The sequence below is a fragment of the Mustela putorius genome, unplaced genomic scaffold (assembly GCF_011764305.1).
Source record: "Mustela putorius furo isolate JIRA1106 unplaced genomic scaffold, ASM1176430v1.1 tig00000430_pilon_pilon_pilon, whole genome shotgun sequence".
Taxonomy (NCBI): domain Eukaryota; kingdom Metazoa; phylum Chordata; class Mammalia; order Carnivora; family Mustelidae; genus Mustela; species Mustela putorius.
In genome coordinates, this window is record NW_025421377.1 from 16,428,140 (window position 1) to 16,443,513 (window position 15,374).

At 34.2% G+C, this 15,374-nt stretch overlaps 1 protein-coding gene across 5 annotated transcripts in view; it reads right to left on the bottom strand.

Annotated features, from left to right (window-relative positions):
- The window catches only part of EPHA5 (EPH receptor A5), a 355,011-nt gene that overhangs the window by 58,031 nt on the left and 281,606 nt on the right, over positions 1-15,374 (bottom strand). For 3 of the 5 annotated variants that reach the window (XM_004764303.3, XM_004764299.3, XM_004764298.3), the window contains one exon: positions 4,073-4,138. The exons of the other annotated variants lie outside the window; for them this stretch is intronic. In XM_004764303.3, coding sequence (XP_004764360.1) covers positions 4,073-4,138 — 66 coding nt within the window. The remainder of the gene's footprint in view (positions 1-4,072; positions 4,139-15,374) is intronic. 5 annotated transcript variants of the gene reach the window in all.

The following is a 15,374-nucleotide window of genomic DNA, read 5'->3' on the forward strand; positions in this document are numbered from 1 at the left end:
ACTTTAAATTTTAAGAAATATTCACTTCATATGAAATATTCACTTCATATAGAGAAAGAAAAATAGTTCATTGAAACATTAAGATAACGGTTTGTTTGTTTTCATTTTTGTTTTTTTAAGTAGGTACCATGCCCAGAATGGAGCTCAGTGGGGGTCTTGAACTCGGGATCCTGAAATCAAGACCTAAGATGGAGATCGGAGCCGAGATCAAGAGTCAGATGCTTAGGGGCGCCTGGGTGGCTCAGTGGGTTAAGCAGCTGCCTTCGGCTCAGGTCATGATCTCAGGGTCCTGGGAATGAGCCCCGCATCGGGCTCTCTGCTCAGCAGGGAGCCTGCTTCCCTCTCTCTCTCTGCCTGCCTCTCTGTCTACTGTGATCTCTCTCTGTCAAATAAATAAATAAAATCTTAAAAAAAAAAAGTCAGATGCTTAATTGACTGAGCCACCCATGTACCCCAATGTCATATTTCAATATAATTTGTGATCTTTGTGGTCAGAGAAATTTGTTTTTGTTTTTGTTTTGGTCTAATCTCTGCAATAGTTTTTCCCTCATATCTCTGATTAATAATATTTTTAAAAATCTCTAAAAAGTGAGATTGATTTCCTGAAAGTTACAGGGCAGGTAAATGAACCTTTAATACCTCTGTTTTCAGAATATAAAACTTTATTTCCCTTGCCACTAGAACAATTCAGAAAAAGCAGTAAGTGATAAGAAGACATTGGAAAAACATGAAAATTAATGAATAAAGAAAATAGTCTGACATATGTTTGAATTTAAGAAACACAAGAAAAAGCTATTTGGGGACCATTGGGATCTTTCAGATGGACTTATAATAAATATTATGTTATAAACATTTTTTGGTTTTGGAAAACATAAGCACAAATGAATATTAAGGGATAAATGATAATGTTATTTTAGAAATTACAAACATTAATGTCTTATTTACATTAAAAAACGAATCCATTCAACACAGGGTATTTGTAAAAATAGATTTCCTTTGAGAAGTAAAATAGTAATTAGAATCTCAAGATAGTTTTGATGCCATAAAGTCAAAGATCACCAATAAAAAATACCTCTGCTAAAAATGTATGCTATCTTGGGTACCTAAAATCTAGGCCTCAAGGCTTCAATCATAAATATTATAGAAATAATTTCTATTATTGGGCAGATTGAAGTCAAAGAATAAAGAATATTTGAAATATTAACATTATATATAACTATAGATTTCATACAAAGTGGGCAACTAGAATGATGGAAAATAATTTGAGATCAAAGGTGGCAGCATCTAATTACTAATTTTATCTTATAAATGATACACCATCCATTTGAGAAGGAATGGAGTATGGTTTTTTGGTGATGGATAACACACAACAAAACTCACAACTCTGGAGAATTGAAGCTTTAATGTAGTTGAACTGGAGGATGAAAGATCTCAATCAGTGGTTTAAAATTGTGCTTTTAAGGCCCTGAGATTTCCACAAGGTATTTCCAGGTATTTTTAAAAGTCAGTAAATTTACAGTGGGCAATTTTAATTGCATTATAATGTAATGAATTTAAGGTCAAAACCAACTATACATGAGAAATGAAAAGCAGTGAGATTTCAAAATCTCAAAATGTCTAACAATCTTTGGTCTATTATGTCTGTTCACACACGCTGGTAATAGAATGTTCCATTGGAAAATATTTATGTGGTAATTGACTCATCCTGATATGATTATACATGAAATTGGGTGACAAGATTTTGGGTCAAAATTTTTCAGTATTTCATTATTTTCAGTACAGAGTACTAGGAAAATTCTTCTTCTCAGGCCTTAATTTCCACTATAAAATGCTGTTTTCTCCTCAATGATTTAATCTAAACAGATAATATTTTTAACAGAAACCTCGTAGTGACTTGACATTCCATTACAAAATGGCATTTTAGAAAACATAACAATAATTCACAGACCTGTACCCCTGGGGATAAAAATATATGTTTATAAAAAATAAAAAATTATATTAAAAAAAAAATTAAAAAAAGGAATTGTTAAAAAAAAAAAAGAACATCTTAAACTTCCATTCTTTCCCAGTAATAATTTTAGATAATTCTCTTATCTAATTTATGTAAAATCAATTTAAAAATTTTTTCTTCCACTTTATTTTGGCTTGTTTCCTAAGAATGCATTAAAAAATTCTGGATCTTCCATAAATTTTTCCATGAAAACTGTTACCATTTTATTAGGTATCTAAGCACATTTGTGGCTAAATCATTCATTCATTCATTCATTCATTCAGTGTGTGCATGTGTGCACATGTGCACACACACACAAATACACACCCACACACAAATGCACTCAAAATTACTAATGTTATCTGAGTAAAAATACTAGAAAAACATTTCTGTTGTCAGGTTTTCTGATGTGTTCTTTGTGAAGGAAGCATTCTGCCTTTCTATTTTTCCTTTTATTTATTTTATAAACTCCCTGAAGCCCTCTGTATAGTGGAAAAATATTTTATTTTTAAAATTCAAGCATTTAAAATCTGATTAACATTTGTTCTTGCCAATACTTTCTAAATCGTGTCTTCATAAATTTTTACTTTCACAGTAAGTTTATATTTGCGATTTACCTCAAGGTAGGCCCGAATGTCAATCTTTTTTTTCCAAGATTAAGTTCCATTTATTCTACATAGTGATGATATAGCTCTTACAACAACTATATTTGAGACTCAAGTAGTATGAACAGTTCAGCAACCTTTATTTTCGTTTTTAGCTTTCCATATAGTGGTTTTAAAAAATCACAATATAAAGCTATTTATGTTATATTTTAGCCATTGCCAGATTTCAGGGTTTTTTGGTTGATCACCATGCTCAGAAAAAGAGTTTTTAGAGTAAGTTAAGTCAAGTGAAACAAATCTATGCTTTCATAATAAGTTTGAAACTTTTTACAAGTACAAAAATTTCAAAAGACTGAGAAAAAGATATCTTGAGTTTTATCAATCTGCTTGTTACTTTCTCTCGTTCTCAGAAGATCACTGTATCCATCCCACCATTTCTCACATGTACACACATGTGCACATATATTCACAAATTTTTTTTTAATTAACAAAAATTAATTTACATCTAGAGAATGCATGTTACAATTTAAAGTGCTCCAAGGAAACCTTATACTTCTCTAAAATGCATTTCGGATTATCTTTTCCTTGCAAATTTTGACTACAGATAACAGCTCAATATGATAGTACAGGGATTTAGATTCTTTAATCTGAGCAGAAATTATCTGGATTATTTCACTTTTTCCAAGACAGTACACTATTATGTAGGAGTCTCTCTAAATCTGTGGATAGAGGTCTCTGGTCTTTCCTACCAACCTATAGCTTATAGCTATAGCCCAGATATATAATCAGGATTTGCATTTGTAAGTAATTAAGATTATCTCATTTGGACACTGATTCCCAAAATGTGCATTTTTTTTTTTTTACTTCACTGATATCAAATTAGAAATATCACCTGTAACATCTAATATCTGAAATAATCCAAGATTAAAATATTAAATAAACCATTTAAAGTTACATGTGGTTCTATTCTCCAATGCCATATGTATCCACAATGATAACAAACAAAAAACAAATAGATGATCTCAGTTAAGTTATGGTCATTCCATGGTTCTGGGAGAGAGAAATGGCGATTTCACCTTGAAGCAGCATTTCAGCAAGAAGTAGCGTTCCACCTCCATATATGATATGATTTTAATCTTAATGGAACCACAAACACAGCAACATGTTAAATGTAAAACAGGTGCTACAATCTTACAACTTCTGGTTTACATCAGGACCACAGCAAACGCTTTGGAAGAGAAGTATGAATGTTGGACATAAGGATGATGTGCTATACGTGTATTTTCTTTGAAATTATCCTTTACCCAATGACTTGTTAAGATTCCCCTTTGGAAATCAGTTCACTCTTCTTTTAGGCACAACTGGTTCACTAACTGTTAAAATGTACACAAATGGAGAAAAATAAAAAAGGAATGCTGACGATAATACATATAGGTGGGACATTACATAGGAGTGAAAACGGGAGGGGCACACTAACCATATTAGGCTTGGATGGGCAACAGCGCACAGGGAAGAAGCCCTTCCACAGCCACACTCGCAGCAACTGAAAAGCAAACAAGAGAGCCCAAGATAAGGAAGAGATCCCACTCCCTCAATATAGCATTAAGACTCTATGAATTTAGACAGGTGTCTGTTTTGCTTTTCAAAAGCAAAATCCCTAAAGGCATTACAATTAAATATCTTCCACAATGCTTTTCAAATTAAATAGCATTTTATGGATTTACGAAATACAGAGCTATATTAAATAATTATTTTTATTTTACTTAAAATGCTTATTCGTAGGAAATATAATGAGCCAATGCTTTTGATTATGCAATTAACACAAACATACAAATAAAGATTTAAGCCCATTTAAATATATCTTTCCTCAGAAATTCCTGCAAGATTTATATTCAGAAGACATGCTAAATTGTCCTTTAAATACATGTTTGCATAGAGCCTACAAATTAGGAGGGAGAATCATGTCCTACTAGTTCAACCCACTGATTTTGTATGCCAGTGGCATTATTTATCACAACCTATTGAAAATGTTACGCTTCCATGACTTCTCCAATAACCTATGGAAAACTACCAATTTAAATTTACATATTCAGACTTAAAAAAACGCATCTCCAAATATATATTTGTAGAGCTATTGCTATAATAAAAAAGCAAACTATATATAATACATGCACTTTTCTGGATATTGCAACATTTAAGATTCTTTCAAATTTTCCACATAGCCATAAAAAAATCCAGAAAATACCAAGTATATCGCTTACTAAAATGTACTTTATCATTAGAAACCACATAAACTGATCACAGACTATAACATAAGTATATTTAGTGCTTCGATGCATTCACTTGCTAGTATATTTTATGAATATCATTTCTAGTGATTTCAAGAGAACAGAGAAATGAGCTCAGCAATGACACATAAACTGGCAGGCTTAGGGTTTTGTCTAAAATCTGTCTATTTTGAATTGTAATTATTTGAAAGGTATCTACTCTATTTTGTGACAAATAAGGAGAGGTAAGTGAAATACAGACATAAAACAAATTTGGAAATGTTAAAAAAGGTAGATACGTTTTTCCAAATCAAATTCCAAAGGGTCTTTTGGAAAGGAAAAGTAGGGATTGTTCTATCTACCTATCTCTATAATTTTTTGGTAAACTGATGTTGTTTTAATTTTTAGGACTACTAATTCGGAATTTGGCTGTCACTGAAGTGGAATCCTAGTAAATAAAAATGGCTACTGTGACAGTTATCTCCTGTTTGACTATTTATTATAATATATTTTTAAACACCGCCTGTCTGCCTCAGTCGGTTGAGCGTCTGCCTTTGGCTCAGGTCATGATCCCAGGATCCTGGACTTGAGTCCCCTATTGGGCTCCTTGCTCAGTGGGACGCCTGCTTCTCCCTCTGCCTGCCACACTCCCTGAGTGTAAATTCTTTAAATTTAAATTCTTTAAATTCTTTAAATTTAAAGTTAATTCTTTAAAAAATATGCCTTAAAATTATTTCACTATAGAGATAATGAAATTCAAAGTTAAGGTATATCAAAATATTAAAATACTTAAAGAGTAGCTCAAACATCTGTGAAATACTTTGGCAGTTCTTAATATATTTCTTTACAATTAAATTAATTTCATTAAGTCTTAAACACGTATTGATGTCTTATATAAACCAACTCTCCAGTTTCTGTTTGTATCAGCCCTCAGATAAGGGGTTGCCCAACTACAGCGCATGGACCAAATCTAGCCCACCACTTATTTTCTATAAGATGTTGTTGGGACACAGCCATACTCGTTACTTGTTTGTGGCTTGTCCCGTGCTGTTATGACACAGTTGAGTAGTTATGACAGAGAATATAGGGCCCTCAAATATTTAATACCTTCCCTTAGAGAATATTTGCCTTCCTCTTTTCTTAGGCTATTAGTTTCCTAAGATAAGAATGATTCTTTGATCTTTTCTTTTACTTCACAGTTTAAACAAAATGAATGGCATCTGTAAGTAGTCAGTGTTTTACTGTCATTGGTATTACTTCTGATACAATTAGCTCGATTTACTGATCATTATTAATGTGGAAAGTTTGTGTTAATTTCAAAAAGCAGAGTTCCAATTCAATAAATAATTAATAAATAGTAGTTGTTGACAAATATATCTGATTATTTTTCAATGATTTAAAAAAAAAGATGATGTAATTTCCCAATAAAGTACAAACATACTTTTAGATGTAAACTATACAGTTTGTAAACTCATGTAGAGCTGTGTTTAGGAAGGTGGTAACTTCACTGTGGTTTGGCATTACCTAACAGGATTTAATATTCAGCCAGTGTCCTGAGACAAAACACACTAATGATCCTAAAAAGAATAATTTTCCTAATTTAAAAATTATAATAAGGTTCATCTCTCACAATTTAATACACACACATACATACGCACATACACACAAATATATGTGCTATTCACTGTAACACCCAATCCACAAATTTTAGTCTTGAGGAATTTATATCATCTTACTTGTCACTAGAGCTTTAATTTAAAGTTTTAACAAACCTTAATCAAAAATACAAAATCATGTAAAAGCAAACCCTTGCATTTTTTTTTGAGTCATTGATTTAGAATTTGCACTGATAGCATCTGACTTATTTTAAGATGGCACAAATAAATTACCCTGGGTCAATTAGTTAACCTCTTTGTGTTTCAGTTGACAGCTATAAAATAGGAATAATAGCAGATCCCATCTCGACAGTTTTGTGAAAATGAGGTGAGAGAATATATATATTCGCTTAGATCAGGGTCTGGCATATCATACATTTTGGGAGAAAAGTGGTAACTTAGTCTTAGTAATATCATAATCAAAGTGATGGACTTGATTATTATCTCAGAGTAATTGTTTTTTTCATGATCCATATAATATGATCATACTAAGTATTTCCATTTATAATATAAATATACATTATGACCAACTCATATAAATACAGAAGGGTCCATGTGATTTTTTTGAAAAAATCAATCCCATGAAATTTTTTTCCTAAGGATTTAGTAGTGATCACCATATTCTCTGCCTCATTAAGAAAATTAAAAATGGACTTCCTTTACTAGGACTATCAAATGTGTAAGAATAACCCCAAATAAACCTTTTAAAATAAACTCTGAAGATGCTGTCACAGTAACACCTCAGCACCAGATGGTATACAGGCTCTTCCCTTAATCAATAAATACTTGAAGTACAGGTTGAAAATGCTTACAAGCCTCAGAGATAATTTAGAAATAGAAACCAAGATGTGCTAGAAATAGCAGCCAATCTAATTTCTGTGAGCTATGGTTCCACACAGGCCACATCTGCATTCTCATCAGTCTGTAGCACCTGGAAGTCTGTAAGTAACTGCGTGCCGCTACAGCAAGATCATTATTAGCCAAGTTTAAAATAGTTTAGCTCTCCAGGCTTATACTAAAAACAAGAAACAAAACAACAAACAAAAAAAGCTGTGAGTCTTTGTTTCAATAAGATATTTTGATTTGTCCTTCAGAAGATTAAAATATAACAGAAGCTTTCCAAACCCAAAGAAGATTCAAATACAATTACTTTAGCCAGGACTTAACACAGAGTTGATCAATATATGTATGAAGTGTGTCAATGTGAGGAAGATAACCTCCCTCCTACCAAAGCAAGGTGGTTTTAACTCTAGGGAAGAAATTCTCCACGATACTAGATCAGAGAACCAAGACTACAGGCTATGGATAAATGATTTAAATTGTTAAACAAGAGATCATAGAAGCAGATAAGAAAAGCTCTAAGATCCTAATCGACAAAGAAGAGAAACACAGGAATGGTAATGTCACAAAATAAGTCCTTTAATTAGGGAACAGATATTTTCAGTTTATTGGTAAAAAAAAAAAAAAATTAAAAAGGGGAAGAAAACAAAAGGCTTTATCCCTTTTAAGTAAAACAACAATAAGAACAACTAATGGCAGTACTAGAGAAAACAGAGTGGCACTTAGGCCACTGAAAAGTGGCACCGAGCCTTTAGGCACTTAGGCACTTAGGCCACTGAAAAGTGGCACCGAGCCTTTAGGACACAATCCTCTGAAACCTATCAATGAGCACTAAAAAAGTCCTTATCTTTTGACATCACTACGAAGCAAAAGAATAGAGATCATGAGGTTTGTAGTCAAACCAGGAGCAGTCCTGGATACGTCCGTCCGTTACATTTGGTTCGCTTGGGTAAACCAGTCAAGGATGTGAATAAGATAATAACAGAAACTATCCCACACGGTGCGGTTTCGAAGAACGAGTTTCATAATACATGTGAAGCTCTTTGCACTGTCTCAGACTCACAGTGAGCATTTTAGAAGTTTTCAAAATGACATGATTTTAATAATCTGGTCTTAGGGCAAAGAGTGAGGTGCAGAAAATATGCATGAAGTTGGTCATATTAAAGAAACTAAATAATGAATACTTTGAAGAAAACAATATACATTTGTGGAGTCTATGATGTGATGAAGATCAGTACCCTATATATATATTAATTAGTGTGCAGAGAAATAAAATGATGACAAAGTGTTTTTTTAAGGGCTATTGTTGAAATGTTCCATTAATTAGCATTATGGGGCAATTTTAATTCTCTCTGCTTCTGATGTTTTGTGGTTATTTCCCTTTATAATTTTAAGAAAGTGAAATCATTAAAAAATGTTCAGTTACAAGGTTTATCACAATATACTGTCATTTACACACTATGATTTTTATTTTTTTAAAAATTTTTTATTGTGTTATGTTAGTCACCATACAGTACATCATTAGTTTTTGATGTAGTGTTCCATGATTCATTGTTTGTATATACCACCCAGTACTCCTCCAACCCATGCCCTCCTTAATACCCATAACCAGGGTCACCCATCCCCTCCCCCAAAAACCCTCAGTTTGTTTCTTAGACTCCATATCCACTCATGGTTCATCTCCCCCTCTTCATTTTTCCCCTTCTATCAGTTTTTAAATGATGAAAATAATTTAAATGTTTAACAGATATTTATAACAAAGAAACTGAGGAAATTGTTCACTCATAATTAACATCAACAGTGTTAATCATTTCATAGATTTATAATGTGGTATCTTTTACATCTGTCATAATTCCCTGACCTCTTCTAAGATTTAGTGCTGATTTCCTGATGAAGCCAGGTTAAAACTCTCCAGAAATCTTTTGCAAATACTAAACAAAGCATAAAAAGCATAATTATGATGGACATGGCTCCCAAACTCTACTCTATGGTCCCCATGCTTCTGGCACAAACACATAAAATTATTCTACCCTAAAGAGAAGGTAATATAAAATGGTTATGAAGAACTTTTTTTTAAGATTCTATTTATTAATTTGACAGAGAGAAATCACAAGTAGATGGAGAGGCAGGCAGAGAGAGAGAGATAGGGAAGCAGGCTCCCTGCTGAGCAGAGGACCCTAAATGATATTATATATTATATATCGAGCAACTCGATCCCAGGACCCTGAGATCATGACCTGAGCCGAAAGCAGAGGCTTAACCCACTGAGCCACCCAGGCGCCCCTATAAAAAACTTTTTAATTATTTTTTTAATTGTGCCTTTGAGTTTTTCTGAGAGGAATACTACATCTACCATACATGTTGGTATTTATATGTGCAATTCATTTCCTATTTCCAAGTCATAGTCTAGACAAATTGGAATAGGATATCATTATATGCAGTAATTTTTCAAGCTTCTTTTCAACTTCTCTGTTTCATTCTTACTATAAACAGCTTCTTATCCCTCACCAACAATTATAGGTGTCTCCCTATTAGCTAAGATGCTTTACCAACAATGGTCATATCTAAGCACAAGTCTCTCATAGATGGATTTTGAAACATCAGTGGGTCTCAGTCTTACGTCAAGTTCCAAACCTGTCACTCTCATATCTTGCTGCGAAATAATGAGAAATAAATATATGGTATCTACTTCCCAGTTCCTGACATAGAACTCCTAAATTGCTTGTATGTACGGGTGCTGGAAGAATCTTTGCTCCAACCCTTATTCTTTGACCCCAGTTCCTGGCACCAAGCTCCTAAAACTCTTGTAATTTCTTTTGTGATAACAGCACTAGGAACATCTCTTGTTCTAATACTTGATCTTTCACCCTGGTTCTTGACCCAAAGCTTCTAAATCTCTTGGAATTTCCTGGGTGATGGGAATGTCTTTTGTACTAATGAGGTGATTCCTGATCACCAGAAAACATAGGTTATGAGTAGAAGTATGGGATTTTCAGTCACACCCCTCATTCTCTTGAGAGAGGAGGGGGATAGAAATAGAGTCAATGATCATGCCTACACAATGAGTCCTCTGTAAAAATCCCAAGAATCCCAGAGTCCAGACAGCTTCCAGTATGGTGGACACATCCATGTTCCAGGAGGGTGATGCACGGGTTAGCTTGCACCTGGGACACTTTCAGACCTTGCCCTACGTATCTCCTCAACCGGCTATTTAGCTGTACCCTTTATAATACAGTGTATTATATGATAAACTGGTAAATGTAAGGGCACGTGGGTGGCTCAGTAGATTAAAGCCTCTGCCTTCAGCTCAGGTCATGATCCCAGGGTCCTGGGATCAAGCCCTGCATTGGGCTCCCTGCTCAGTGGTGAGCCTGCTTCCTCCTTGCTCTCTCTGCCTGGTTCTCTCCCTACTTGTGATCTCTGTCTGTCAAATAAATAAATAAAATCTTAAAAAAAAAAAAAGTATTTCCCAAAGTTTTGTGACCTGTTGTAGCAAATGATCAAACTCAAGGAGGCAAGTCACGAGAACCCCTGATTACAGGACAGAAGTTGTGTGCAACTTGGGGACCGATTGCTGTCTGAAGTAGAGGATAGTCCTATTGACTGAGTCCTTAACCTGTAGGGCCAGCTCCAGTTATTGTCAGAATTGAATTGAACTGTAGGCTACCCAGATGGTGTCATAGAGACTTGCTGGGTGTATAAAAACAAACAAAACAAAACAAAAACCACCTATCTGGTATAGGAGCATTGTGAGTATGGTAGCAGTGTGAGAGTAAAGGAGAAACACAAAAGGAGTATGTTTTCCTGACACATTTGATTTCTCCTTGTGTTTCCTGTTTTAAGCCTGAAATGTCCTATTAGTATATTTATCTTAGAGCTAAGAATTCTGGGACTCAAAGAAGAAGCAGTTTTCCCAAGATGGCCCTGAAAGCAAGCTGTGGAGGTAAGATGTAGGTACCAGTTAACTGCCTCATACTGCATTAAAAGCACAATTCTTTCCACATCTTCCAGTTCCTTTCCCTCTCTCCTATTGATCCAGCCACATTCCCCTCCCCTTTGTTGAAAACATAAGATGTTGCCATGGAGAACTCTGAAAAAGACCTTTATTTCTTCCTCCTCAATAGCATGTTATCAGGTTTAAAAATCTGATAAATTAATTCACAGTGAATTGAATACAACACATAAAATGCCTACATAGGGATCTAGACCTTACTGTAGCAAAATACACCAAATTTTGTTTGAAAGTATTAAAGGATAGATGCCATAAAATTAGTTATTGATCTAAACTCTACTATTGCATGTATGTGCATGTTATGCATGTTTACACATACTAATGCATGTATAAAATAGAGATCAAATCATATAAGTGCCTGAAGTAAATAAATACATATTTCAAGGATTTCTAAAATAAAAACAAAATCCCAAACTCTACAAATCTAAGTGTGCTATGTGCAGCCATTCCTTTGCCTTAAGGATGAAGTCACACAAGCAAACAAACAAAAACCCAACTGACTTTAACATTGGAATCAGGAATTCTTATTTCTTACTCTGGAAACAACCATTAGAACCTAGGAATATCACACACCACATGGAAGTAGAAAGATAGCTTGTGATGAGTTATCTTTAGACAATATTTCAATTGATATTTCCCAAGCTATACTTTAATGAAGATTCACTGTTTATCTTTTAGTCATTCTAAGGGGCCAAAGATCATTATAAAACCCATTCTTCTTCCATGAATGGCACAGTTAAAGGCATTGATGCAGCTACAAAAATGTTATTGAACATATTAGATTCAGTCTGCTTATTCTGGTATATATTTAATCTAGTTATATATTTAACCAGTATATATTTAATCCCTCAAAATGAATTTCACCAAATATTAATCACCTTTTGTAAACTTTTGGCTACAGTAGGAGACTCGATTATTCTCCTTATTAGCAAATATTTACTAAGGATTTATGTGTTGTGCTCTCAGAATAAGAAGTTCTATAAAAACAACTTTCTATTCACATTAGGCAATGATTCTAAAACTAGCTACAGATTAGAATGACAGGTGTTATTTAAGCACACAAACAAACAAACAAAAAAAAACAAAAACAATTCCCAGGGCTCACCCTAGAACCATTAAATCAAAATAGTTTGTGGGATCCAGGTATCATTATTTTTCAAAAGCTGTTAGAAGATTCAGAATTTCCTTTGGATTGGCATCCATGGATCCAATAGGTACTCAGTGAATACTTGTATTGAATGACCTGTCTTACAATAGTCTTAGAGGAATTTGCTTAATGAGTACAAAGGAAAAGGTTTGTAATTAGCATATCAGAGGTCTGCATGTTAATAAAAACATCAGTAGTGCCTGGAGGTGCTTAAAAACAATTTGTTCTCTGGTAAGTAGTTTAAATAATTCTACAATTTGTTTACAATGCTAATTTATACTACCTTCAATTAAGACTGATTTGTTGAGGAACTGTACATTTCATCCTATTCTCTATTTTTTTAAACCACAAGTTTTTCGTATTTTGCTTGTTTTCTTTCTTTCTTTCTTTCTTTTTGCTTTCTTTCTTTCTAACATTGATCCTTATACAGGTTTCTTTTAATGGCAAACTGAATGTTTAATAACAGACTTTTGAAATCCTGTATTTCAATACTAGCTACTTGGATTAACTAGAAGTGATATTATCTCGACCAAAATAACAAAACTACAAAATTATCTGCATTCAGGATCTCTATTTTGCCCCTGTAGTTACTGGACCACAGACGTACATAAAGTTAGATGAAAGTGAAGCTCAGTTTTGTTACAGATTTGTCAAAAGAGCTTTTAAGAAGTGGATATTTTAACGTAACAGATTTTCCCTGAACTGTTACTGAGCTGGAGTAAACTGAACTGCATGTATATTTAATTACATAATTTTATACCATATATTATTTTTATATACACGTATATAATGTTTGTATGTAAGAAAGCTCATGCCAAAAATAGCAGGAAGGACTGGAGATGAGGCCGGGGAGGGTCACAAGTAGAGGCTGTAGGAGGCCTTATAGACATCTAGAGAGTTACAGGACACCAGAGATGCCATGTTCATTCATCCTATATGCCTTCCTTATCACACACTATCAATGAACTGTAAATTTCTCTTCATTCTCCTCGTCTGGTTTAAATTTACCATTTCTGCAACAGTATTTCTGTACTCACTAAAGTAAAGATAATCATACCTATTCCATTCTTATACCAGTATTTTTAAAAGATTTTATTTATTTGTTTATTTGACAGATAGAGACCACAAGTAGGCAGAGAGGCAGAAAGAGAGAGGAGGAGGAGGAAGCAGGCTCCCTGTTGAGCAGAAAGCGTGATAGGGGGTTCGATCCCAAGACCGTGGGGTCATGACCCAAGCCAAAGGCAGAGGCTTTAACCCACTGGGCCACCTAGGTGCCCCTGTACCAATTGTTAAACACACAATACTAATTGTGTTACATTGAAATGACATGCTTCAATATTACAATTGTTCATTCTATGACAGTAGAAAGCATGTCAAAGACTCAAATCCCATTAAGAAAGCAAACCCTAGGGATGCCTGGGTGGCTTAGTTGGTGAAGCACCTGCTTTTGGCTCAGGTCATGGTCCAGGGTCTTGGGATCAAGTCCTACTTATTGCACCCTGCTCACCAGAAGCGTGCTTCTTCCTCTCCCCCAGCCAGCTTCTCACCCTGCTTTTGCTCGCTCTCTGTCTCCCATTCTCTCTCTACAACAAATAAATAAATACAATCTTAAAAAAAAAAAAAAAAAAAAAAGCAAACCCCACGGGACACCAAGCTCAGAAAACTCTGCTTTAGTGACTCACAGTCAAGAGAGGTTATGGGGTACATCAAGTACTTTCGCAAAAAAACAGCTCCAGTACCATATTTGGGATAGGAAAATCACATTGTTTCATCTTTCATACATTGCTTAAATGTTTTTATATTATTCAAATTTGAAGAACTCAATGTCACTACTATGTTATTATACACTTATATGTCTACATTTATATATGTCATATGTATTTATATATACATGAAAATATATATTAATGTAATATATACATAAATATATATAAGCCATAATTTAGATATGGTCAATAGAACACTAATACCTTTTACTCTATTTGGTCTACATACTCTTATCAAGTATCTATACTTGGAAGCCAATGTCCATCTTGTGAGCTCAGATGGAAAAAGGATTAGAGGTCGTATCACCGCCAGGCATGGCTCAACTGACCAAAGAACATGTAGGCGGAGGCTCAAGGGATGGGAATGCTTGCTTGTTATTCATAGGAAGCTGTAGGACAAGTAGTTAATCATCACTACCCTGAAGATATATATATCTAACGAAATTTCTAACATAAAGAATAAATATATTTCTTTCAGATTTCAAGTCTTTTGAAATGGAAAAGATCCCCAGGTACCAGAGGAAGTGGCACCAGAATATATGCTAGCATGACGTCCTGGGTCTCCTGTAAATGGCGTCCACCTTTTCAGAAGATCCCTGCCCCAAATTTTGCCCCTAAAATCCTCACTTGCAAGCCATCAGGGAGCTCCAGATTTTGAGCACTAGCTCCCTATTCTCCTGGGTGGTACCATACAAATAAATCACCTATCTTTCTTCACTTCAAAAGCTTGGTGTCAGTCAGTTTTTATTGGCTTGCTGTGCATCTGGTGGATGAACTCTCCTTCAGTTCAGTTATAATCTTCTGAAAACTCAACTTCCTCCTCAAATAGCAAATAGGAAATAGGACATTGTAGGCATTATATAAGTAGGACAGACTACAAACTGATATCTGACCTCAAAAACTGGTAAAAAGATAGGTAAAAAGGAAAAGTTTGCTATTAAGAATGACTAAAAATGTAATATTTTAAAAACTTTATCTCCATCTCACTTTCCCCTCTTTATTTCCCCCCACTTTTTTAGCATTGCAAAGACGTATTGATTCTTAAGTTATCTGATAAAACAAAATTCTTCTTAAACAATTTCTATTCTTTAA